At 31.4% G+C, this 26,590-nt stretch overlaps 3 protein-coding genes across 6 annotated transcripts; 1 reads left to right on the top strand and 2 right to left on the bottom strand.

Moving 5' to 3' along the window:
- Nucleotides 1-787: 787 nt before the first annotated feature.
- Nucleotides 788-7,192, top strand: LOC114391198 (receptor-like protein EIX2). Of its 3 annotated transcripts, XM_028352234.1 has the most exons (4): nt 788-925; nt 2,439-2,445; nt 3,002-6,261; nt 6,969-7,192. In XM_028352234.1, the coding sequence occupies exons 1-3, from the start codon at nt 888-890 to the stop codon at nt 6,248-6,250; spliced, it is 3,294 nt and encodes a 1,097-aa protein (XP_028208035.1). In that variant the 5' UTR covers nt 788-887; the 3' UTR covers nt 6,251-6,261; nt 6,969-7,192. The 3 variants fall into 3 exon arrangements, with proteins under 3 accessions (XP_028208035.1, XP_028208036.1, XP_028208034.1); XM_028352235.1 differs by lacking the exon at nt 2,439-2,445 and having other exon boundaries at nt 788-941; nt 3,011-6,261; XM_028352233.1 differs by lacking the exons at nt 788-925; nt 2,439-2,445 and having other exon boundaries at nt 2,761-6,261.
- Nucleotides 7,193-10,195: 3,003 nt separating this feature from the next.
- On the bottom strand, nt 10,196-12,051 carry LOC114390222 (probable WRKY transcription factor 27). Its single transcript, XM_028350924.1, has 3 exons — nt 11,278-12,051; nt 11,031-11,144; nt 10,196-10,858 (listed from the first exon to the last, which is right to left on the bottom strand). Exons 1-3 carry the CDS (start codon nt 11,814-11,816, stop codon nt 10,285-10,287), a joined length of 1,227 nt encoding a protein of 408 aa, XP_028206725.1. The 5' UTR covers nt 11,817-12,051; the 3' UTR covers nt 10,196-10,284.
- A 6,515-nt stretch (nt 12,052-18,566) lies between these two features.
- On the bottom strand, nt 18,567-25,045 carry LOC114390959. Of its 2 annotated transcripts, XM_028351909.1 has the most exons (9): nt 24,574-25,045; nt 23,510-23,604; nt 22,527-22,606; nt 22,266-22,307; nt 22,057-22,184; nt 21,722-21,797; nt 21,541-21,621; nt 20,156-20,334; nt 18,567-19,371 (listed from the first exon to the last, which is right to left on the bottom strand). In XM_028351909.1, exons 1-9 carry the CDS (start codon nt 24,999-25,001, stop codon nt 18,873-18,875), a joined length of 1,608 nt encoding a protein of 535 aa, XP_028207710.1. In that variant the 5' UTR covers nt 25,002-25,045; the 3' UTR covers nt 18,567-18,872. The 2 variants fall into 2 exon arrangements, with proteins under 2 accessions (XP_028207710.1, XP_028207709.1); XM_028351908.1 differs by lacking the exon at nt 21,722-21,797 and having other exon boundaries at nt 21,541-21,721; nt 24,574-25,042.
- Nucleotides 25,046-26,590: the final 1,545 nt, after the last annotated feature.

Consider the following 26,590-nt stretch of genomic DNA (forward strand, 5'->3'; position numbering starts at 1 on the left):
TGCACAAAATCTCACTCATAGTGTTTGCCACCATAGATTTAGGTTGTGTATAGGACGATTACTTAAAATATTGTTAATTGATAGTAGAAACTTTAGATGAAATTAAAAAGTTTTAATTATTCTGAAAATAGTTGTGGTAGAAATAAACAGGACCACAGAAGCCATAACTATTATTTAGACATGTTGTAGTACCAATACTAGGTCTGATTGGAAATTAGCTGTGTTGAACCCATCTCATAGCGTGCATGCGTATATGCTCCAAATCTCTTTAACAAATTAAATACCAAGCTTTTTTTTAATCTAATTTCCTCTTTTTTTTCTCTTTTTTTATGCTTCTGAATTAAAGATAATATAATAATTCATAAATCTTATTCAATATAATGAGTTAAACTAAATCCCCTTAGCTATCCAAATCCCTTTAACTTTTAAATAACAAAATAAAAGTTATACACACTTTTATATTCCAACATTTTTATCATTATTCATAGTTTTAGTTACTTGTTTATATTTTAGAAACGTCATAATACTCACTTCTTTTGCTTTTATATTTATAAGATAAATATATAGAATATAACATGTATAATATAAATAATATAAAAAGAGGTGATAATTTAAAAAAAAAAAGGGAAAGAAATAATTATAAAATAAACACAACTAATAAGACTATTTGCGTCAAAAGAAATTATTTGAATATATTTTACATACTTGGAAGAATTTGAGTGGCCCAACCGTTGAGAAATGTGTGTTCTATTAACCATCCCGATGTTATATATATGCATGCCTATTGGCAGTGCTAAAGTCATCAGTATCATTCTAATTCTCATATTCAGTGTATTCATTTCATCAATCACTTTGTCTTTCTCATCATAACCACCAAAACGCCAACCATGAATCCAGATCGTTTCAGATACATGCAAGCCCTAATGTTTATGATGTTGCAGGTTCGTTCGTGTTTTCTCATTTGAATGTATGTGAAAATTGTAATTCAAATCTCATTTGATTTCAATGAATTTCAATTTCCTTACATTTTTATTCTCAGTTTTAATTTCACACCATTTTTTCCTTTTAAAATAGATCATTCTCCTATGTTTTGTTCATTGTTTTTTGGGTTCATAGTGTTTTGGATTGAATTAGAGGTTGAACCACCATATTTTTTGCCCCCTTGATTTTGGTTTTCAAGGTTGAACCTGTGTAGAGGTTGAATTACACAGTTATACTTATATGCTCGGGACTAAGGGGCCTAGATTAGGTTTTAGTCTAATTTACAATTAAACATAATTAAAAAAACAAGTTACGCAAATCAGAAAAATGAGTAATTAAAAAAGCCAACAAATAAAAATAATCAGGTTGAAAAATTAAAAAACATTTTGGAAATTAAAAACACTGAAAAATAAAATAAAAATATAAAAAATGTAAGGACGAAATCAAAGTATGTTACACAATAAATAATTAGCACTCAGATAATTTGTTTCTTTTTTGAGTAAATAGACATTTGATTTTTGATCCCCCAGCCTCCGTCCCATGGGAGAGCCTAACAAAGGCCCAAATATCCTTAAAAGCTACAGGTTTTATAGAGTATCGTTAGATTTTGTGTTTCTTTAAAAAAAAAAACAACAGACAACTAACAATTACAATTTCTACAGCTTCCCTTTTGAATTTGTCTTCTTTAAAATGAAGACATGCAAATACACTCACAAACTACATACCTATATAACATTTTAAAATGGTAATGAAATCAAATACATGCATAAAAAATAGTTATATATCGTATATCATTAAAGTGTACTCCCTTCACTTTATACTAGTGAAACCAGTTGGTTTCTATTCTCTAAGCAAGCTTTCCTGCAATATCCTCTGAGAAATACACAGCACAAGGCTTCGTTCTTGCTTATGATTTTTTTCTTTTATCTGTAGAAACTGAACTCAGTTACCTACTAGAGAATTCACAACAACTCAAGCACATTATTCAATCAACCCAGTTAGATTCTCTTGATCTTGCTTATGAATTATGATTTTAAGAAAATTAAAATCATTAAAATTCAAAAAATCTAGTAAGATGAAGGAAAATTCAATTAAGGAAAATTCAAAAAATCATTAAAATCATTAAAATTCAATTAAGGAAAATTCAATTAGTTTCTGGGTATTTATTTAGAATTTGACACAAAATTAAATTAATGCATGGATCTGTGAAAGGTCTGATTGGAAATCATTAGTTGGATGCCGAACCCATCATAGCGTGTGTTTATATATGTATTTTTTTTTAACTAATTTCATAAATTTTGTTGAATAGATATTTTTTATTTGATTTGTATATTACAACATTTTAAAAACTAAATATCCTAAAAATGATTTTTGTTGTCTAATTAATAAGATAAATTGATTTAATTAGGGTCATGACAAAATTTTGCCAGCTTCTATTTTAGTCTGCTTTGCTTTAGAATATTTACATTCAAATAACTATTTGATAACAGAACAAAAAAAAAGTTACTTATTGATTCTACATATAAAAGGATTGATTATACTATTCTTTCCGACAATTTTTTTTATGAAAGCCAAATTTAAATAATTATTAAGGTATTCAAGCAGACGTAGGCAAACAGCTTTTTTACTTTCGTATTCACAATTGAAAGTCGTGTTTCGTGTATTTATTTATTTATTTTTGAAGTCGTCGATCATGTTTTGTCAGTCTTGTCACGTTTGAACACTTTTTTTTTTTATAGACAAAAAATATATTATATAAAAAAAACCAAACTTATCACAACATGTAACTCGTTGGCAAACCGTAGATCTCAACCAAACGTTCGAAATCTTTTGGATATTATATATGTGGCTATTGGCAGTGCTAAACTCAGCAGTATCAGTCTAATTCCAATATTGAGTTTATTTGTTCAATCACTTTTTCTTTGTGATGATAACCACCAAAATGCCAACCATGAATCCAGATAGTTTCAAATTCATAGAAGCCTTAATAATATTAATGGTGGGTTTGATGATGATGATGATGTTGCAGGTTGTTTGTGCTGAAGAGGAAATAATGTGCATTGAGAGGGAGAGGGAAGCACTCCTCCAATTCAAAGCTGCCCTTGTGGATGACTATGGCATGCTATCATCTTGGACCACTGCTGATTGCTGCCAGTGGGAAGGGATTCGCTGCACCAACCTCACCGGCCATGTTCTAATGCTCGACCTTCACGGTCAGCTTAATTATTATTCATATGGAATTGCCTCGCGACGTTATATCAGAGGAGAGATCCACAAGTCGTTGATGGAGTTGCAACAATTAAACTATTTAAACCTCGGTTCGAATTATTTTCAAGGCAGAGGAATCCCAGAGTTTCTTGGTTCTCTTAGCAACCTGAGACACCTTGATCTGTCAAATTCTGATTTTGGCGGAAAAATTCCAACTCAGTTAGGCTCTCTTTCTCATTTGAAATACTTAAATCTTGCTGGGAATTATTATCTGGAGGGTTCAATCCCACGTCAACTTGGAAATCTCTCCCAGTTGCAGCATCTTGATCTCAATTGGAATACTTTCGAAGGAAATATACCCTCTCAAATTGGAAATCTCTCCCAGTTGCAGCATCTTGATCTCAGCGGCAATAATTTTGAAGGAAATATACCCTCTCAAATTGGAAATCTCTCCCAGTTGCAGCATCTTGATCTCAGTTTGAATTCTTTAGAAGGAAGTATACCCTCTCAAATTGGAAATCTCTCCCAGTTGCAGCATCTTGATCTCAGCGGCAATTATTTTGAAGGAAGTATACCGTCCCAACTTGGGAACCTTTCAAATTTGCAGAAGCTTTATCTTGAAGGTCCTACTCTCAAAATTGACGATGGAGATCATTGGCTGTCTAATCTCATTTCCTTAACCCATCTTTCCTTGCTCTCCATATCTAATCTCAACAATTCTCATAGCTTCCTCCAAATGATTGCCAAGCTACCAAAACTTAGAGAACTGAGTTTAATTGATTGTAGCCTTTCCGATCATTTTATCCTTTCATTGAGGCCCTCTAAATTCAATTTTTCTAGTTCCCTTTCCGTCCTTCATCTTTCCTTCAACAGCTTCACGTCATCAATGATACTCCAGTGGCTGTCTGGGTGTGCCAGATTCTCGCTCCAAGAATTGAACTTAAGAGGAAATCAAATCAACGGTACGCTTCCTGACCTTTCAATATTTTCTGCCTTGAAAGGATTGGATCTTTCAAAAAATCAATTAAATGGCAAAATTCTAGAGAGTACCAAATTGCCACCTCTGTTGGAGTCTTTGTCAATCACTTCAAACATTTTAGAAGGTGGAATTCCAAAATCATTTGGGAATGCATGTGCTTTGCGCTCATTGGACATGTCTTATAATAGCTTGAGTGAAGAGTTTCCAATGATAATCCATCACTTGTCTGGATGTGCTAGATATTCATTGGAACAATTAGATCTAAGCATGAATCAAATCAACGGCACACTACCCGACCTCTCAATATTTTCATCTTTAAGAGAATTATATCTTGATGGAAACAAGCTAAATGGAGAGATTCCTAAAGATATTAAATTTCCACCTCAACTTGAGGAACTGGATTTGCGATCAAATTCCTTAAAGGGTGTGCTCACTGACTATCATTTCGCTAATATGTCTAATTTATACTCCTTGGAGTTATCTGACAACTCTTTATTGGCCTTGACATTTAGTCCAAATTGGGTTCCACCGTTTCAGTTGAGCCACATAGGATTGCGATCTTGCAAGCTAGGTCCAGTATTTCCCAAATGGGTGGAGACACAAAATCAATTTAGGGATATTGACATTTCAAATTCTGGAATAGAAGATATGGTTCCGAAGTGGTTTTGGGCTAAATTAACATTTCGAGAATCCATTTCAATGAATATTTCACACAATAATCTCCATGGTATAATTCCAAATTTTCCACTAAAGAATCTTTACCATTCCCTAATTCTTGGATCAAATCAATTTGATGGCCCTATTCCACCATTTCTTCGAGGTTTCCTGTTTCTTGATTTATCCAAAAATAAATTCTCAGATTCTCTTTCATTTTTATGTGCAAATGATACAGTTGAAACTTTGTACCAATTAGACCTTTCAAATAATCGTTTCTCTGGAAAAATTCCGGACTGTTGGAGCCATTTCAAGTCATTATCTTATTTGGACTTGAGTCACAATAATTTTTCAGGAAGAATACCTACATCCATGGGATCTCTTCTTCATCTTCAAGCATTGCTATTGAGAAACAACAACTTAACAGATGAGATACCTTTCTCCTTGAGGAGTTGCACAAATCTAGTAATGCTAGATATTGCAGAAAACAAATTATCAGGGCTCATCCCTGCTTGGATTGGGAGTGAATTACAAGAGTTGCAATTTTTAAGTTTGGAAAGAAATAATTTCCATGGAAGTTTACCATTGCAAATTTGCTACCTAAGTAACATTCAACTCTTGGATCTCTCAATAAATAACATGTCTGGGAAAATTCCTAAATGCATAAAAAAATTTACTTCAATGACTCGAAAAACATCTTCAGGAGATTATTATCAACTTCATTCATATCAGGTCAATATGACTGACAAAATGGTTAACCTAACATATGATTTGAATGCACTCTTGATGTGGAAAGGTTCAGAACGAATATTCAAAACTAAAGTGTTACTACTTGTAAAAAGCATTGATCTCTCAAGCAATCACTTTTCTGGAGAAATTCCACAGGAAATAGAGAATTTATTTGGATTGGTTTCATTGAATTTATCAAGAAACAATTTGATAGGGAAAATTCCCTCAAAAATTGGAAAGCTAACATCACTTGAATCTCTTGATTTGTCAAGAAACCAGTTGACTGGTTCAATTCCTCTGAGTCTTACACAAATTTATGACCTCGGCGTGTTAGATTTGTCACATAACCATCTAACTGGAAAAATTCCAACCAGCACACAGTTACAGAGTTTCAATGCCTCGAGTTATGAAGATAATCTTGATCTTTGTGGACAGCCACTTGAGAAATTTTGTATTGATGGGAGACCTACACAAAAACCAAATGTTGAAGTTCAAGAGGACGAATTTTCACTTTTCAGTCGTGAATTTTACATGAGTATGGCATTTGGATTTGTTATAAGCTTTTGGGTGGTGTTTGGCTCAATCTTATTCAAGCTTTCTTGGAGACATGCCTATTTCAAGTTCTTGAACAATCTATCAGACAATATTTATGTCAAGGTAGCAATATTTGCTAATAAAATATCAAAGGTGCATGGCTGAAGCTTAACTAGGTAATAATATTGCAGCCCTTTCATATATATATAGTTTCTTTTGCTTTCATATAGTTTATATACATGAAAGATTCCATATATATTATAATTTGGAATTGTGACAGTAAGATTTCATAATTTTTAACTATTTTAGTATAATAAATTTTGAAGAAATATTGGATAATTTCAAGTCAATAGATATTAGTCCTTGAGTTATATACATTATTAGTTAAACTAATTAAGTTTATTGGTTTAACTAATTAAGTTTATTTGAGAGATGATATGAATATATTTATTGAAGTTAAAACATATACATGGAATATATATATATATATATATATATATATATATATATATATATATATATATTATTTCATATTGTGAGTCTATCATTTACTACTATGGATATGATAAATTTATGGTATTTTAGATAAGTTATTAATTAATAATATAAAATTATGTTGTTACTGTATAATCATTTAAATCATAATTATTGATGTATAATAAGCCTAAAACATCAATGATCACTATTATTATTATAAATGTTTTTCTTATAAACTATTGAGATTTTACTCTATCGTTAACTTGATGATATTATTCTGATTACTTCATTTTCTAGAAATTTCTTTTTTACATGTATAAGAATTTTATTTAATTTCTGTTACACATTTTGAAAACTGACATTCTGATTATATTTTCTTTCTTTTCTTCCTTTTTTTTTTTTTCAGTACCTTGAAGACACTAGCCCTCTTGGATCGGAAAACTCCAATGTCTAAGCTTGTTAATGCTTGGAAAAGGCAATTAGTTGGAAGTTATGATTGCTTTAGATTTTTTCACTGTCAATTGAGATACTTATACCATGTTTTGATAATTTGAAAAAGACTAGTTTAATTAGTGTTGTGCTATTGAAATGAAATATAACTTATCATGTATTATATCAATAATTTACGTACGTGTATCTTTCTTATAATCAAAATTTTGGTTTGACAAACACATTATTTAGTTAAAATTTTTTATAAGGGTCCATTCTTAATTATTTTTTTTAAGAATAAAAGAAATTAGAAAATTGCATGCGCATATTTTGAATGAATGAATCTATAGTCTTAATTAGGACAGAATAATTTGACCACATACATATGTTCAAATTATATGGAGATCAGTTCAATTTCCAAATTATGCATGCCTTTTGTTTTATGAAATAATAATAAATTATTATTAATTATTAATCTATGCTAATAATAAAGGAAATATCTCTATTTGATATCCACATTTCATTAAATAGCTTTATCTTTAAATCACTTCTTAAACTTCTCCTGCTCTTTCCTAATAACTATCCATCATTCTCATATGGTTAATTATTTTATTTTAACTTCTAAATCTTTTCCTTTTCTTTATTTTTATATTTATTTAAAATATGTAAAAAAAAATTGGAGTGTCTCTCTCCCCTAATGTGTCAATATTATGCATTTAAGTATTACCCATCAATTTGCTATAGGGAAAAAAGATTTACACTTATTGTGCATAATTGCAATGGACTGGACTGTGGAGAAAGAATGGAATACATGTTTCCCACGAGATGTAAGTGTATGTAATCATTCATAATTTAAATAAAATACAAAATTCTGGTGAGCAATAAAAAATAAAAGAAACGCAACATGTTAAAATTTACAAGTGATTGTAGAACATCATATGTACTAATATTTATGTTTATATTCAATTCATTAATCAAATTATTATTAAGTATAGTGAGTTTCTTTAAACCTTCACCAAATATTTGGTACACTAATTAGTATTTACTTTTATTTAGGTTAAATTATTTTTTTACTTATATTGAAGTCCGAAGAAAGCATACTTGAAAATGTAGATGAAGTTAGTGTACCAAGATCTTGAAAAATAAGAACAAGATAAAAGTTGTGTGAATCTACCGTTAGAGTGTTAGCTACATTAAGGGAAAAGATCCTCTATATTTTATGTCTCTATTTCCTCCATTTCTTTTATTCTTATAAGCTTTCAAGAATATGAATCAAATAAAGATGATATGTATTTTATGGGGAGTAGCATTTATATTTTCAGAAGCTTAACAATGAAAGAAATGAAAAAAAAAATGAAATATCCAAATACCTACATTAAGTACTGTATGTGTTTGTTTATTCATGCCTTATACTTTTTATTGGAATTTATTATTTTTCTTGAATCTACTATTTTCTATCAAAAAATAATGTAAGTTAAGGATCATCTTTTATTTATACTTTATTTTATCTTTTAGAAAAAGTTTTATGACATGATTAACTAATGAGTAAGCTACACACATATTCTTAATTGTTTCCCTCACTCTACTTAATGAATGAACTAAGATAGATTTTCTCAACAACTACCTTGATTTTAATATTTTGTTGATGCTTAAGATTTTGTTGTTGAATAATAGCCACCACAATGCTCTATGCTTGCACCTAGTTCTTTTTATTTTTTTGCATTATAATATTTTAATTTTACATCGAATTAATCTTATTTCCACCTTTTATGCAAACTTAGTTATTTTTGGAAGGGCCTATAATTGATGTAGTGCCTCCTTGTGAGAGAATATGATTACATTTTCCTTTCATAAGAAAGATCTTATTATGAAAGATGTGTGAATATTTAAACTAAGCAGATCACAACATGAACAAGTCATTTGAAAACATGTTGAGGGTGATTGTAAGTTTGTAATTGTCAATTTTCAAATGCTAATTTCAAAACAAAATATGTTCAACAAAAAATGGACCTGAAATACTTATAACTCAATTTTAAAATTATTTTTCATTCATATCAAAATCAAGAAAAACCATTTTATGAATTTGATTTAGCTTTAAAAAATATATTATCACCACCATCATCATATTACCATTATCATTATCGCTAGTATAATTATCTCATTTATCTTTATTATTATCATCACTAAACTCTTTCATTACCAAGTCCATCAACACTAGCATTGCACCACCATAGTCGCAAACTTCATTTTACCTCCTCCATTGTATCACTCCCCCAGTTAATTACTTGCCCAAAACAATACTAAATCCATGAATATAGATGTTTCTTTTCCCGCTTTAAATGGCGACATTAATTTATTTGCTCAATAATTGAAATGATGAGAACACACAATAAAATATAGTTGACCAGCTCATCCTGCTAAGAAAAAAAAATGTTTGACCTCGGTGCCAACTGCTAGTAGGGTACAAGACAAATTAAATACTACATAAAACATAAAATAAAATCAGAGTTTCTATCTCGTGATAAAGGCATCACAGCCGGAGACGGCAAGTTCAGAAACTTTCTTTACATTCGGTCCACACATGACACACCCCACTTGTGTATTCCAAAATTTGAGATTTCATATTCATTTTCAAAAGTTTTTTTATAAAATAATTCTTACATTTTCTTTTGCGCATGACCTTTTTCTCTATTAAAAATATAAATATAGTAATGAAATAATTATTTTATTTATCAGTTTCCCTTATAAGAATACTATAAATAAAATACTCAAACTTTGTATTGCATGCTTAATGAATTTGGTAGTTTTGACATTGTACTTGGTGTCATGTCGATAATGATGTGTAGATTTTAAACTTTGACATAGTCAGCAAGACAACAACCGCATAAGTTAATAAAATTTCTCTTTTTCAAATAATGAGTTTTTTAAAAACGCTATTTTAGTATAGAACGACATACCATAAAAGAAATAAATTCCTACTATCAAATATTTATAATAGATGATAAAAATTTTATTAAATAATTAATGTGATAAAGATTGCATTTAATTTATATCCACTATCGACTATATTGGAATATTAAGATAAATATATTTTTAAATAATTATTATAAAATTAAATAAATTTATCATATGACAGTTTATATTTAAAAAATATCATTATCCCATTATTATAAGGTTGAGTTCTAACAAAAAAAGTAGAATACAAACATAAATATTTATACATATTTACTAAAACTTAAACTGTAATTAGAAACTAAAACTATATAATTAGATCTATAAAAGAATTATAGAACTTACAAATTACAGTCATCAAGAAGGTCGGCGAGTTTTGCGGGGCCAAGGGCTGAAGAATATAAACCGGGTTTTGAAAACGGGTCGGGTTCCGGATAAGACTGGCACGACCCGGAAGTGTTTTTCTGATCAATTCCAAGCGTCGAAACGCCGTCGCGGTCAACATTGGTCAAGCCCAAGAGAACAGCGTCGGACATGGCACCCGTGTTGGGTATCAAAACGTCGTCGTCGTCGTTTTCGGAGGGCTCAATTTCCATGTCAGGGCAATCGGGTTCACCGGCCGAGACCGTTTCCTCGTTTTTCGGCGTGTCGGAAACTGACAACATGGGAGAAAGCTCGGAATTTGAAGAACACGCGTTTTCTCTTTTTGGGCAAGTCACGGATTCATTGGGTTCGGATAAACGGGTCGTGGATGGTTTGGTTCTAGTGCTTCCCGCGAGGGAGTTCCGCTGAACAGGTTTCGCGTGTTTGTGGTCGCCGGTGTAGGTCACGATGAACGTGTTGGGTTCGGTTGTGCTTCGTTCTACTTGCTTTCTCGCGACGCAGCCTTTGCAGCTACTGCATCTGTAATAGTTCCTATAGAAATTACAGTTCAAAGTAATGTTGTGGATTTAGTATTCTGAATGAATTTCTCGTGATGAGAGTGAAATTCAATAGTGTAATGTTATGGATATGTTACTGTGAAGGTGATGAGACTATGAGGGAATGTTTTGCATAATTACATGTGCTTGATTATTTATTTATTTACCTTGGATATGGAGAGCCTTTGATGGGTTTTTGCCCATATTTTCGCCATGCCCACAAGTCTGATGACAGATTGTCTGCTGTTACATGGCACACCATTTTCTTCTGATGGCTTTTTCTGTAGAAAAAAAAAATGGATATTGATGTAAAATGTAGGGGTTTTATGTATGGGAAAAGTTCGAGTTTTTTTTGTTAATGTAATGAAATTGAATAAAGTGTGTTTGTAAATGGGAATTGAAGTGATTATTTACCTTTTTCTTGATCTGGGTGTTTGTGGTTGTGTGGTTGGTGAAAGGATGGGACTTGTTTGGGGTGCTTGAAGGGGTGGTTGGTTTTGTTCTGGGCTTTGGAGTTGCTGTTGTTGGTGGTGTTGGAATCTGTCAAAACCAGTAGTGGTGGGTGTTCCAATGGAGGTGTGATTTGTGGGAGCAGGAAGGAGATGGTGGTGGTAACCTTGCTGTTGTCCAATGAATCCCGCAACCTCAGAAAAAGTGGAGTTGGGATTGATGCCAAGACCACTAGTGATAGTGCTAGTGCTAGAAGTGGTGCTCGTGGTGTTGGTGGGGTTGAAGTTTATTACCAATTGTTGATGTTGAAGCTCTTGGAACCCATTCGTTGTTGGTTGCACAAGATTGGGAAAAGAGAATGAGCCATTTTCTTGGCTCAAATCCAAGCATGAGGTAGTGTTGGGGGCGGGGGTGGGTGGGGTTTCAGTGTTTGTGGTGGCAGTAAAGGTAGCAGCTTTGCAACTTCTAACTATGGCAAAGAGATCCCAATCTTCATGAGTCATTTTTGAGAGAGAATAATTGGTTTGTAGGTATATATATCTAGAAATTCTTGCAGAAGAAAATCTCAGTTGTAATTGGTGGAGCTTCAGTTTCTGCTATGCCCGAGCGATGGAGACAACTGGCAGAGAGCAAATTAAGACTGAGACAGAGGGTGAGATTAGAGGCACAAAGGATGGCGCTGACTTTTTGGATGAACCAAAAAACTTGTAAGAGAGAGAGAGAGAGAATGATGTTGTGGTGGAGCACTGACTCAGTTGGCCAATTCTTAATTATTTATACTGGGAAAAATGAACTTCTAGTGAGAGAGCATTTTGTTTTGGTATATTTAATTCCCTCTCTTGGATTTAGGAGTTTATTGTTTGAGAGATTTTAATTTTCTGAAACTAAAAAAGGACAAAAGCACTTTGGTTACCTTTTTGATTGACTATGCTATTATGTCAAAGGGGGGACCCTACCTAAGGTGGCTGCAACGTAATAAGGACGATGATTCCGATGCTTCCTTAGTTAGATGCCCTTGTTTTGTTGTGTTAGCCCCCACAAGCATGTTGCCTGAACCATACTCGTGTTCTGATTGGATAGTGTGCGTAAACCAGGAAACTTATAGCAGTGTTGCAGTGTGACACTGCCATGTTTCTGTATGGTTTGCCCTACAAACTGGGGCACACTCTACCCCTATGTTGTGTTTCGGGTTTTGTGAACAAAATATAAATAAATAAAACTTAATACTACTAAGCTTAATTTCTTATTTTCGTTCATCCAATTAATTAATGTAAACATGAATTTCATTATATTACTTTTTACATCATAAATGAGATTGTGTCAAAATATGGAAGAGTATTTAATTTTCCTAGAAGTTTGGCTATTTAATGTCATAAAAAATGTGTATTTTAAATTTTAAGTCGGTAACGGTAACAGATTTTTATATTAAAATTTTTCATTACGGGGTGGAAGATTTTATTTTGGCATCATTACCAAACAAATACCTGAGGTAAAGTAGTTTAAATTCATATACTTGGTAATTTTCTTTTATTAATCTTATCTTATAGAACTAGTTGCTAAACAATAATGATGTAAAGTAATATAAGTGTCACAAATCTGCACTATGTTGCGTTTGATATTGAATTATGAATAAAAGATTAATAATTTTTTAGAGATTACATGTATTTTTCATGATGATGCAAATGTTCAAACTAAAATTATTATCTTTCTTTTCTATAAATATATGAAGATGATAAAATTTTGTTTGATTATTACAGTTATACTTATATACTCGATCGGGACTAAGGAGCCTAGATTAGGTTTTAGTCTAGTTTAGAATTAAGCATAATTAAAAAAAAAAAAAAACAAGTTGCACAAACCAGAAAATTGAATAATTAAAAAAGCCAACAGATAAAAATAATCAGGCTGAATAATTAAAAAAAATAGGAATTAAAAAAACTGAAGAAAAAAATATTAGAAATGTAATTGTTTTTTAGGACGAAATCAAATTATGTTACACAACAAATAGTTAACACTTGACAGTCGAATTATTATTGCTTTATGCTTCTTTTTCTGTAACATATGAAACATATATAATTCTGTTTTAGCAACTTTGTGGATAAAAAGGAAAGTTGTTTTGAATTTGTAGAGAGTATTCGTGTGTATTGAAACCAATAATGCATGATTGTCGATGACGACAACGTAGTAGAAAGATATAAACAACCTTTTCAAGTGTTCTGGTTGAAAAGAAATTAATATTGTTTTTAAAAGGAAAATCAAGCTAAATCTGGGAAAGAATCAGACTACTTAAGTGGTTTGTAATATACTTTTAACAAAAGAATAGAATCATTCTCATAAATATTTTAATATTCATCGTGCATGGAATAAAGAAGTAAAAGCAGAAAGGTGGGGGATAGGGGAGGAATTAAAAGAACAATATACCTCCAGAAACAAAAGGGGATACGCGTGCATTGTGTCACGAAATTTTAAAAAGAAGAGCCCAGAAAAAATTAACTTACATTAGCAAAAAATGTTTGAATATCAATAACGTCATAACAATTTTAATGATTTGTGTTAATTTAAAATGATTTCATATTTAAATTTGATTTACATTTAAATAGATGTCGTGTTACTAAATTAAAAAATGTATTGAATCTAAGTCAATTCCAAAGTTTAACTGAAGCAATTAGGTAGGTGTTGTTTATGGGTATTTATTTAGAGTTTGACACAAAATTAAATTACGACATGGATATGTGGTGCCGAAATAAACACTCATTAAGAAGTTCATATTTCTTACCAACGTGATTTTCCTCATGAGACTTAAGTGGATGACTTGGGTTACAAAAATGCTAACAGGTAGGTTCCTTTGGGAAAGAAAAAAAACAAAATTCCTCCTCCGGATCCGTATCAATGTCACTAGAAAGCACTATGGGAATATGGGTTGACAATTTTTATGGCATCTTTAATTTGATGATTTTGAGAGGAGTTGATCAAACTTTTTTATATATCTATGTGATTTACAGGGCATGCAGAAAGTTCTTCATTGATAAAGGTAATGATTTAAAAAAAAGATATTAAGGACATGAAGCAGAGTTGGTGCATCAAGGAAGCTAACTAAATGTGTAAAAAGTGTTGTGTAAATATATGCGACCACCACTATCTTATCTGATGCAAACCCATTAACTTATACCCTTAATCGTGGGAGGGGTCCAAAATTCATTTTTGTTGTTGTAGAAGAATGAGATATTTCAAGGATAGTTCTTCATTCCATTTGAATTTGGTTGGCTTGCCATTGGAATAGCATACAAAACCCGGGGCTCTCTCACTTTATTTCAGTATCATTCTGTCTTGTGACAATTGACAAAACCCACTTGAGTAGTAAAAGAATTGAAAAGTGATTATGTATGATTCAGTAGCTTTTCGTTCAATCCTTCTTAGGTTATTGACTTCAATAAAGTAAGATAAAATTTGAGTAGTAGTGGAGGATAAAATCGTTTGCATATTTCGCTGATATCACTTAATTTAATTTATAAAGGATCTTTGATGTGTGGTAAGATGCATAAAAGTGTGATGCAAAAACAAAATGCATAAAAGAATATTTGTGTACGTGTATATTAATTTGTAAGTTTGTATGCATAACGTCATGCATTTTTCCCACGTGGTTATGAGATTCAGTACACTTTTAAAGTGAATGTCCTCTTATGATACTAATATTAGATATTAATGGTTTTAATGGATACGCATAGTGTAAAAATTTACAATATTGTTTATTTATCATAAAAATTAATAAATTTATTGTAAAAGATAAATTGTGATTTAATATTTTTTTCTCTTTAATTATATATTATCCCCGTCAATTATTTCCTCCAAATCCAAGTTAACCCTTGACATTGTAAAAGTATACATTATTTACTTTTTTGAGTCACCAATTAATTATTATTACTATGCTATTTGTATAAATTTCCTTAAAAATATTTATAAAAATAATAAAATTTTAAAAAATCTATAAATTAAAATTATCTAATCTTTAAGTTAATTTATAGAAGTTATATCTCATTTTAAATTATGTATAAATTAATATTAGCTTATGGAAGGAATTTATTTTATTCTTTTCTCACCTTTTATTTTCTTGATGTTCAGCCGGGTAATTTTAACTTATAGAAAAATTTATTTCATTTTATTTTTACAATGATTTGCATTCTACAATTTATAACCAACATTAACGATTGTGTTTGTTAATTTAAAATGATTTCATTTTAAAATTAATTAGATTTAGATTTAACTAGATGTCGTGTTACTGAGAATTAATATAAGTTACATTGAATCTGAGTCAATTTCAAAGTTTAACTGAAGGAAGAAAGATTGTATAATTAACTTTGTGTTTGGTTCAAGTTCGACAAGAGTATATGAGTATGTTCAATAGGTTTGAGATTCAAACATAACTAAATATTCAAAACTGAAGCAAAAAATGGTGGTTAACTTAATATAAAAATTTTATGTCAATTAATCTATACTCGTCATAAGAGTTTTAGTTTATCTTTTAATTTGGTTATTTTACAATATTAAAAAACAGTAATTATTCTTTTTTTAATAATCTTTATTTACCATTATTCTTATCATATCTAACAATATTTTTTAAAAACAAATAATACTACATAAGACGCAGCAATAAGAATTTAGAGATCAATAAAATGTAATCTATTTATTTAGAAACTACGTACCATCCTTCAACAAATACTATTCCTTGTACTCCTAAGTTATAATTAACCACATACATAATAGACATGACATGATTATCTGCTAGCTATAGCAAACTATGTTGGCACTCTCTCCCAATCCTCACCTTCTACTTTTACTGAGGAAGAGCTGAAAGATGAGGAGGAGGTTGCAGACTACGATTGAACACAAGAGTGGTACCCTTTGTACCTAACTCATTTTATTTTTATTAACAAATGTTAGTTGTTAATATTGCTACCTTAATCATTAGGAGACTCTGAAGATGCACCCTTTGGTCTTAAAGTGTTTGATAAGCAATAGTTGTTGTTCAAAGAAGGCAATGGTGGGCTTTAACGTTATGAAGATCGATGCCCTCATAGGTAGATACAATATTCTTCTTGGTTTCTGGCTCTGGCGGTTTCAACTTTACACTTGTAGTTTATTTGAGTTTGCTTTTTTAAGAGACAATTTTTAGTTTGAGTTTGCTTTTATAGTGCCTTCTGTTCAGAACCGATTAAGCAGACACCAGGAATAAATAATCTACTTAAGCTAAAATCACATGCAATTTGATTGAATCAGAGAAACGTTGATTTGTGTTAGGTAACTAACTCCATTAGTAGTTTGTTACAGTAGGTTAGTTAGTAATCCGTTTATTAGTCATATCAGTGAGTTAGTAATGTGAGATAGTTTGAATAAGGCATGTTGTCTGAAAATAAAAAATGGGGTTGAGAGAGGAGGGATCTTACCAGTTTAGAAAGGTTTCAGGTTTGGATTGTTAAGAGAGTGAGGAGAGATCAGTGTAGACACTGAGCACTCTTGTGATTCGTTTCAGGCTGTTACTAGAAAGTAGTACTTGGGAATAATACACATTTTATCACTTTTCCTCATCCATTTTCTCTGCTTTCTTAATTCCATCAATTTTGTGCTCAATTTGTCTCAATCAGTACCTTAATTGCATGAATTAGTGCTCCTGTTAGGAGAGAAGAGTTAGTGAATGTAGGGATTACTGTGGTTGTTGTTGTAGATATAAATACTTCACTATGTTTTCTCTTATCAGAAAATCAACACCTTCCGTTCCATATCAACACAACTCACAATAAGAAACTATTAGTAAAGCACTGGTTATGATTGATAATTAGGATTTCATGCTACTCCTGAATTTATGATATGTCACTTATGTTGACTTCTGCTATTAATTTATTTTTCTAAGTAAACTTGCATTAATTCTTAGTATCTGTTCAATACCGATTCCATATTTTTCAAGCTGCCGGATTTGATCTTTTGTTTGGTTTGGATCATGTAAGCAAAGTTATCAGAACCCCAGTTGATTGATGGAAGGCTCGAGTGCCTATACCATGGATGGCAATTCAAAGGTGAAGGCAAATGTGTGAAGATACTTCAGGTTGGTTACATTCATCCTTCACTATAGCTAGTAAATCAATGCAATGCAATAATTTCTTCTGATTTAGTGCAAGACTATCTTAATGAATAAATCATCAATTTCATCTTTGAACTATTATCTTCTCTACCAAGTGGTCTCTAAAGTAATAGAATTATTTAAGTAATCTTTGAGGTATTGAATATCCATCATATTAGTACCCAAGTTGATGTTTTTCAGTATAATTCAGGAACCATTTTGAAGATTTTTTTAACATTTTAGAAGATTAGCATGATTTCTGATATTTCTAGGACTACTTAGCATTCAAGTTATTATTTATTTTCTTAAATTTTAAATGACAAATCCTTCTCAAGTTTAATTTTTTTGTTCAAAACATTCACCATTGATTATTGTTGGGGAAAGATAGAATGTGTCTTATTTGATGTGTATGCAGACATGTTCAAAGAATTCTGGAATATCTAGAAGGATTTTTGTCCAATTTTGGTCATTCAGAATGCACAGATAATCAGATTTGATCCTATTTTCTTTGGCCAGAATAAATTGCATGTTTACTATTGACTAATTTACCTATTAATAACACTATTGAAATTAATATATTAACCTATGAATAATTCTTTCTGGTGATGGAGTTATTGAACTTGTTAAAAAGCTGACTAATATCCTATACAATCCAGATTTTCCAGAGGTGGATTTTTTAAAGGAAAGGTATATTTATTATACGTTAGTTTAAAATTATAAACTACAATGTATTGTCAAATTAATAAATAATGCCTTATACTTTGGTTTTTATTACAGCTATACTTGAGTTAAAAATTCTAATTTAACATCATTACATAGTGACATTTCATTGAGATCAAATTTTACTAAATCTAAAATACGCAAACTCTCAAGAGGTGACTAGAGTACAAGGCACCATTTTCAATGGTTGTAAGTAGGTAGGCTTAAATATATTTTTTATCAATATAAATTAATATTTTTTTTTGTTTCTGTTCTTGTAAAATATTTTTTCGTCTTAGTCATTAAAAAAAATATATTTATTTTATTTTTCATCTTTAAAGTATTTTATTTAGCGCTTTGATATAAATATAGAAAACCATGACCAATAATAAATATAGATAAAAGTGATGACACTTTCTTTCCCCAGAATCAAGTTTATGCATAGTTACTAAGCATTATGTATCACAGTTTTATTAAACTTCCCAAAGCAAAATCAAAACGGGCATCAGTGATGAATTACATATATAATCATTTACAACATTGATCGTAAATAATAATCTAAAGCTTTATTCATCCACTTTCGGTATACACCGCAAATGAGGTTATTTCCAGCTCCAACACTAAATAACATGAGTGTTAATAGATAACCCGATATTCTGAACCTTATTCGGAGATCAATAAATATCCGCAACAACCTGCAAATGAAAAATTCTGTGACAAAAAGGTTTTAGTTGGATCCTACTCTAAACTAGCGACCAGATCCTGGTTTTCTCCTCATACTAGAATAGTAATTTCCCCCATTTGCCACAAATAGTGGATCCCTATCTTCTACTTTGCACTCTTTACTGCCACCATCTGTCATAATATCTAGTTCTGTCTTCTCCAACTCTCTTGTCAAATCGTCCATTGTCTTCTTTAAATTAGCTTTGCTCGTTTGGCCTGCTTCTTCTGTAGAGAGACCAACCATTGTAACTTTTGGAAGAATGGGTCTTGGTTTCATTTCTTCCTTATTTACACCTTTTCTAGATGAGCTTGCTTTTTCACGACACTGTTTCGGCCATAGGTGATGAAACCAATTACCAAATGGTAGACTTAAGCTTGGACTAGGTTGTTTGATTGCTTCAGTATTACCATCCAAACTGCAATTAGAAGAGTCTAAGCATTCAGAAATTTGCCTATCATCTTCCACTTTAGAGTTCTCAAGGCAGCTGCTTGACTCTGTAGCTCTCAGAAGAGAAGCTTCACTTCTGCAGGATTACAAACACAATGTTACAAAATACAAATCATTGAATTTCTATAGACAATACACACTACTCAAGATATCCAACTTTAAAAGTGCTATTCAATATTGTCCACCATATTATATTAAAATTGAAATATAAAGCATCAAACATTTCCAATGGCTTGAGCTTATTTATAAATTAATCTGATCATTTGAAAAGTTTATTTAAGTTGTCAAACAAAGCTTCCAACACATATATACTAACAAGGTGAGTCAACTAGTTCACCAAAATTAGATCAGAGTTTCACAAGCTATTCGAATGCTAACAAAATTAAAATTCATGGAAAAGAAGTGGAGAATTTAGTAAGTGTAACGACTAGAGCATTCTAAACATACATAATTAGGTACCTTCCACATTATTTCAGATATTCAGAAAGGTATTACAACAAACACCAGTACTTAGGCTATGGTTGATGGAAAAAAATGAATGTATTGAAATAGAATGACACTTAGTTCAATTGTTAAGATTTTTTGAACTTAAAAATACAATAGAAATACAACTGAATAGAATCGGTTGGAAAACATTCCATCCAAATTGGAGGGAGAGGTTTTGGATGGAATGCTTTCCAACAGATTATCGAACCAAAGTTATCTGAATTAACAAATATTATTCTTGGGCAAGGTTTGCTGGTATTTTTTTCTTAATGCATGAAAAACTTGATTAGGAGACCAGTGGACTAAGGTCAGGGGTTAAAATTTCACGAGTTGAAAATTTCAGTTTCAAAGGCTTGAAGCAACATAACATATACCTTCTCTCAAATGAGTCAACCATATATGGAAATTTTGGTTGTATGCCTGTTGCTTTCCGCAACCACCTATTACCCAGTAATACTTTGTCGACAGTATACTGAAACTGAAGCCCTGCAGCTTTTGAAATAACACTTAATGGTATACTAGGGTGGCCCATTTCGTCTAGCAATTCCTGAACCTGTCAGGAAAAATCAACAATAAATTATCCAATTATTTTAGAGAAATAGGACTAGAGAATACAGATTATGTTATGTAATATGTATACCTCTGGTTCTGTAGTTCATCCCTTTTAAACAAATAAAATAATGAAATGAAACATACAGCACACCATTTTTATTTTCAGGAACTAGTTATATGAGTCATCTCAGGCCAAGTTTTTTTTTATCAAATATACAAAGATCATATTGGGTGCCTTTAATTGTTGAGTTTGAGACCATCCTGAATACCATTTTGATATTGACAAGCCTTCTATATTGCATTTCAAGTACTTTCAAATTTGTGTTACTGATAGTTTTGCTTGAATGCATTGAGAAAGACTGGATTTGAAGTCTGGATAAATATAAAATTTTCAGAAGACTGTCTCTAGCATCAGAAGATCATCTATGAGATATCAGAAAACTCAATGCAAATATAGACTCGAGACTTAACTAGGATGTAGTTGTGCAGTATCTTTCCCTCTCACATTACCAAGTTTAAGCTCGTAAGCTTCTGAACACAAACTCGTTTAAAATTATTTCCTGAACAAACTGTCAAATTATTATAAATCATTTTAGAAAAACTGTTTTGAGCTTAATAACCTCTTTTTTTCAAACAATACAATATTTTCAAGTTTGCATTTGAATAAAGTATTAAGAAAATTGTATATTTTCACTAGTAATTCAATCCCATTTTCTTGTGATTCTCAGAACCACTTCATTAATATCATAAAACATTATCATATCACTTATTTGTATTTTAAATAAAGACTTAATGTCACTTTTGATCCATTATGTTTTGCAATGGTTTTGCTTTGGTACATTAAGTATTAAAAGTTTTATTCTGGTACTTTATGTTTTCAAAATGTATCATGTTGGTCCTTTTTTAAAATTTAAAAGCTAATAGAACACTAACGTTTCTGACGGAATATAGAAAAAAAGACTAAAATGATACATTTCGAAAACATAAAGAATCAAAATGAAACTTTTAAAATTTAACGTTGTGAAACAACTGCGAAACATAATGAACCAAAAATGACATTAAGGCTTAAATAAATTCCAAATTAGTCATAAATGATTCATATAAAAAACTTCAACATGAGATTTTTTGCAATACTACTAGAAAAGGTAAAGTTTCTTTCTCTACCAGGTACTTCATTAATCTTTCATGAACTTGAAATTGATCATACCTCTGGAGGCTCCCCTAACCTATCGCTCATTTCCTCAATCACTTCTGCAGCTAAGTTGTCATCAACCACATCCCGCCGCCGCTGCATGTGTCGAGTTTGGATTAAGTTATGGAAATGTTGATCAACAGCATCTTCAAGAATATTATCAAGCATGTTTTTATCAAAGAAGTAGGGAGTGTACCTGATTGAACAAAGAGCAATAATGTAAGCATAATATATTCACTTTCCATGCTTTGGTAGAAAATTTACTACCACTACTGAGGATATGAAAAACCAACCAAAAAAATCACAAAAGAAATTATATTAAAAGTTAAAACTGTCCCTAAAATTGCAAAAGAAACAAGATTAGAGAGATTCCTGTTGAATTACTACTCTAAGGAAAAAGAGAGATACCCATCCATAGAAAATCCAAAATAATTATTTGACTGATATTAAATTTAAAATCAACAAAATATAAAAATGTTCTGTGAAAAAAACTATAATTCACGTGAAACAAGGAAGATGAGCAACACACACCATTTAATACCATCTGTAGTTGCTATTGCAATATCTAAGTTCTGGGCACCAAACACAGGCACCCCATCAACCTTTTTCTTGTCACCATGCTCTGATATTGTCTTCAGCAGTTTATTGGCTGCCTTGACCTGGCGGGAAAGTATTTATTATAAATAAGAAGGCAGTCAAATACAACCAGAAGATATGCAACAATGAAAAACTAATAATACCTGCTTCTCATTTGGAACAAACTGGAACAAGTGAGGTTTTTCCTGCATGATATGTAATGTACAATTTATAAATAAATTAAGCAAAAGATATAAACGTAAGAAAGAATATTAAAATATCAAATTCCATAATTGGGGACATCCATCTGCATGCATTACTTTATCTAAACAACCAAATCATTATCAAAGCACACAGAACCATCAATGAGCATACTTAAATCAGCACAACTCATTTAAATTAGCAATTGAAAATGTAAGCAATACCTTGAATTGTTTATATGCTAGATCAAGACGAAAGGCACCCACCACGCAACTTGGAATATTCAGCTTTTCAACATATGAAACTAATACCATTAAAGAGAATAGGTGAAAAGTAATTATTGATCAGATATTAGCATTAGCCAAAAGAATAATGATAGTAGAATAAATTCATGGACAAGCAGGGAACTAACATAGATAACTTGGATTATGAATAAAAGTACAAAACATATACTGTGTTCAAGTGAATTTTTTTTGTACAGATCCTGATCAGATGCAGTAGGCCAGTTAATTTGAATTGCAGGTGGCTATTTGTTTGGCAAAAGCCTATTGGGATTCTTGGGGCATATGCTCTGGGTTTATTTGTCCTTCCACTTTGGAACAGCTTTTGTTGGTTTGCTACAAAAGTATGGTAAAAATATGGAAGATGAAATTTTATGGTTAGTATGCATTATATGAGGCGCTTTGATGCACTTGATTGGACCCATATGCTAACATCTTTGAAGGTGCCCCTTTGCCACTGGCTATTGTTTTTGGCTTTTATTTGGTGTGCAGCACATGGCAGCTTTAATTTTAGTTGCCTTTTTCTGAATATGCAGAGATTGGGCAGCCTTGTTGCATGCTTGAGTTTATTTTTTTCCTTATCCTTGTCGTATCTACTTTTCTTAGTTGTGGAGGATATCTTATTCACCCCTACCTTTAGGTTCCTCATTTCACTCTGTGAAATGTCTTTTTCTATTTAAAATACTAATGAGCATTCAAAGGCAAGCAAAATTAGTTAGCCTTGGTATAAGTTAAAGGACACAAAAATGATATTTAGATACTGTAAAAAACATACATGTCATCATCAAGTTTTAAAGAAAAGACTATATAGGAATATTGATCAAAGTAACCTTGAAGCAAATGATAAGACACAAATGGATTGGTAAGGCTAAAACTTACAAGCATATATAAGGACTAGAGAAAAGCAGAATATTTATATAGCTAACCTGCATCTTCTAGATCAATAAAAAAGCGAAATACAGGACCATTCCTCTCACTCTTGGTGATCGGTGCAAATATTTTTTTCAGCCACTCAGGGGTTCTGCAGGTGATAGATAGTAGGTGAAAATTCACATTTTCAGAAAAAATAAGGCCACTAACAGCTTAATCTATATGAGTAACAATTTCAATCAACTATCTTTATCTTAGGTGTAAATTCCTTGCAATGTTCAGAAACTCACAAGCTTCTTTGAAGCCTGAGCAAGATGTCTGGTGTTTGGTAAACTGGTAAGAGATTACCTCACAGGAATCTCACATAAACTCTTAGCATCTCACTCGGATACTAAGATTACTAAGTGCAACCAAACTCAACCATCAAATATGGTTGGGTTTGGCTAAATAACTTAATTAATCTCTCATTGAACAAGTGACTTCGTATAAATACTAATGTACAAATTGTTTTTAAATCAAAGAGAGAAAAAATGATTAAACTGTTTTGACACAAGTTGAATGCTGTTTTCAGTTAATCCAACGAGCTTGTTGAAATAAGCTTGTGCACATATCATAGTTCCATTTTCATTAGCATTCCCAAATACTTATAAAAATATTTGTATGTTGTATCATAAGATAAACTCAAATAAGCTGTAAATAAGTTCTTTCAAATACTTATACAAATCCAAGCATATAGACTGTTTCAATATCAAAAAAAAGTTTTCTAATTCCATTCTATGTTTTCACCTTTAATTATAAAAATGCCACTTTTTCACTTTATTTAATAGAGTAATTATATTCATGCATTCACTTTCTCTTATATCTCATTTCTACCTCATTTTCTTCCTATCTCTCTCTCTCCTTTTGTCATCGCTTTTTCTCTCTATCTTTCTTTCCCCTTCCTACCAATCAAATCCACCCCAAAATGGGGTGAACTTTTATATTTCTCCTGTTGTATTTAAAAACAGAAAACAGAAGATATCGCTGTTGTAACAAAAATTGAAAACACAAGAATTCAAAAGAAACCAAAAAAAAAAAAAGATTACAATTATAATCCCTTAGGAATAGAAGAGCGATGAACCTTTCCGAAATGAAGGGAATGCCGAAGTGCTTGGAAGCGGCAATGAGCCCCGTTCCGGAGAGGTCGCACAAGCTGAACACCTCCCCCAAGAAGACTGGCCCGCCGCCGCCTTTTCCATTGGCACCAAGCCGCGCGATGCGGACTGACTTTGCTGGGGGATGGGCGGGCTTGGAAGTGGCTGAGTCCACGGTGGAGGAACCGGAGAGCGGAGGCGCGAAGAAGAGAGGGAGGGAGACGGAGGTGGGCGGGTGCGGGAGAGTCAGGGAGGGAGGGTTTGGGGGGTTGAAGAGAGAGGCGAAGTTGGAGGCGGTGGATTGGAGGAAGGTGGAGATGTGGTTGTGGTTGTGGCGGCGACGGCGGTGAGGCTCGGACGGCAGAGCCATGCCACGGGCATTGACGGATGAAGGTTTGGATTGAGTTGAACTCATCTTATTTTATTGTAGCAACAAATAGTTGTAATGTTATCAAACCCGGATTAACTTGTGGGCAATTAATTGATCCGTTATGATTTAATATATATTAAAAAATTAATATATATATATATATATATATATTATTCGATTAAGAAAAATTTATTTATTCTTCAAAATAATGGTTGGAGTATTAAAAATAATAACAAAAATCCATAAATAATAATTTAATAACATAATTACTAAAGTTCATAAATAAGTTTTGAAATAAAAACACAAATAATATCAACATACAATATTCATAATGTTGTAACCTCAAGTCATAACAAACATAAACAAGATTATTAAGCTTTTGATGCTCTAACCTATTCTTTTTTCTAAATGGATGTGTTTAAATACACTTCAATTTCTTTTACAACCCAAAATATTATAAATTTGACTTAAAACACGAATAATTAATTTTTGTATAGCACTACAATCCATAACAATCCTACCATTGATCTAGAATAATGCATATAAAGAAATAAATCAATATAATGAATATATTATGTCTCACAAAAACAAAACACAAATCATTAACGTTATCAAAGTATCAAACACTAAATTTACTTGGCATAATTGTGTTTCGTTCATGTATTGCAGCTCGTCTTGCACAATCTCCTTTAGAAAAGTTTATATATCCCCATGCCTTCATTTAATTTATCTTGCAACTCAAGATCTCTATGTGTATACCTATCAACGAGTTCCAAAATGTCAGATTGTGTGTTCTTATACTTCTCAAGTTCTTCAACATTGAATCTACAAGTTGGATTCAACTAATAACCAACTACATGTAGATCTTTGCAAAGCTGTGAATCCTAACACCTATCAAGGACCTCCAAATAAGGCTCCACTTTCCTCTTATTTATCTAAAACCTCATAACTATCTCCTTTCTGACCTTATATATAGTCTGGTAAAGAAAACCCATGACAGATTTATCTTCATTGTTAACAATACATAACACACAAACTAATAATGACTTTGTAAGCTTCACAATATCAATAAAATTGTTTCCAAAAATCAGAGTCCAAGATTTATTCCACAAATTTTGTAGTCTTGGATTCTTTGGCATAGGTTAAGCCTATTGTTAGTTGTTATTCATGAGTTAGTTTGATATTGAGAATGCACAAGGAAATAGTAATGTGTCACATTCCATTGAAGTATTCAAATTTTGTAAACAGTAAAGTATTCAAATTTTAATTCAAGCAGTAAAGTATTCAAATTTTGTAGTCTCGGATTTTGTATTGTACTCATATCGCATTCCATTGAATTCTCTCTTTAATTATTCTGTTTTTAATTCTTTTGCTTTTTATTTATAATTTACTATTATTGCCTTTTATTTTGTCTTCTACTCTTTTCTTTTATTATTTTTTCCTTATAAATTGAAAAGTATCCAAGATGAGTATAATACAAAATCATTGTGGATTCGACACTCGGATTTTTTAATACTTTATTGCTTGTGACAATTTAATACACTTGCCAATGAGTTAACAATTTTTTTTGCAGAAACTTATTAAGTTAAAAAGCTTTTAATTTAAGTCTTATATAAAGAACTTGAGAGAGTATA

The sequence above is a fragment of the Glycine soja genome, chromosome 16, assembly GCF_004193775.1.
Source record: "Glycine soja cultivar W05 chromosome 16, ASM419377v2, whole genome shotgun sequence".
In the NCBI taxonomy this organism is placed as follows: Eukaryota; Viridiplantae; Streptophyta; class Magnoliopsida; order Fabales; family Fabaceae; genus Glycine; species Glycine soja.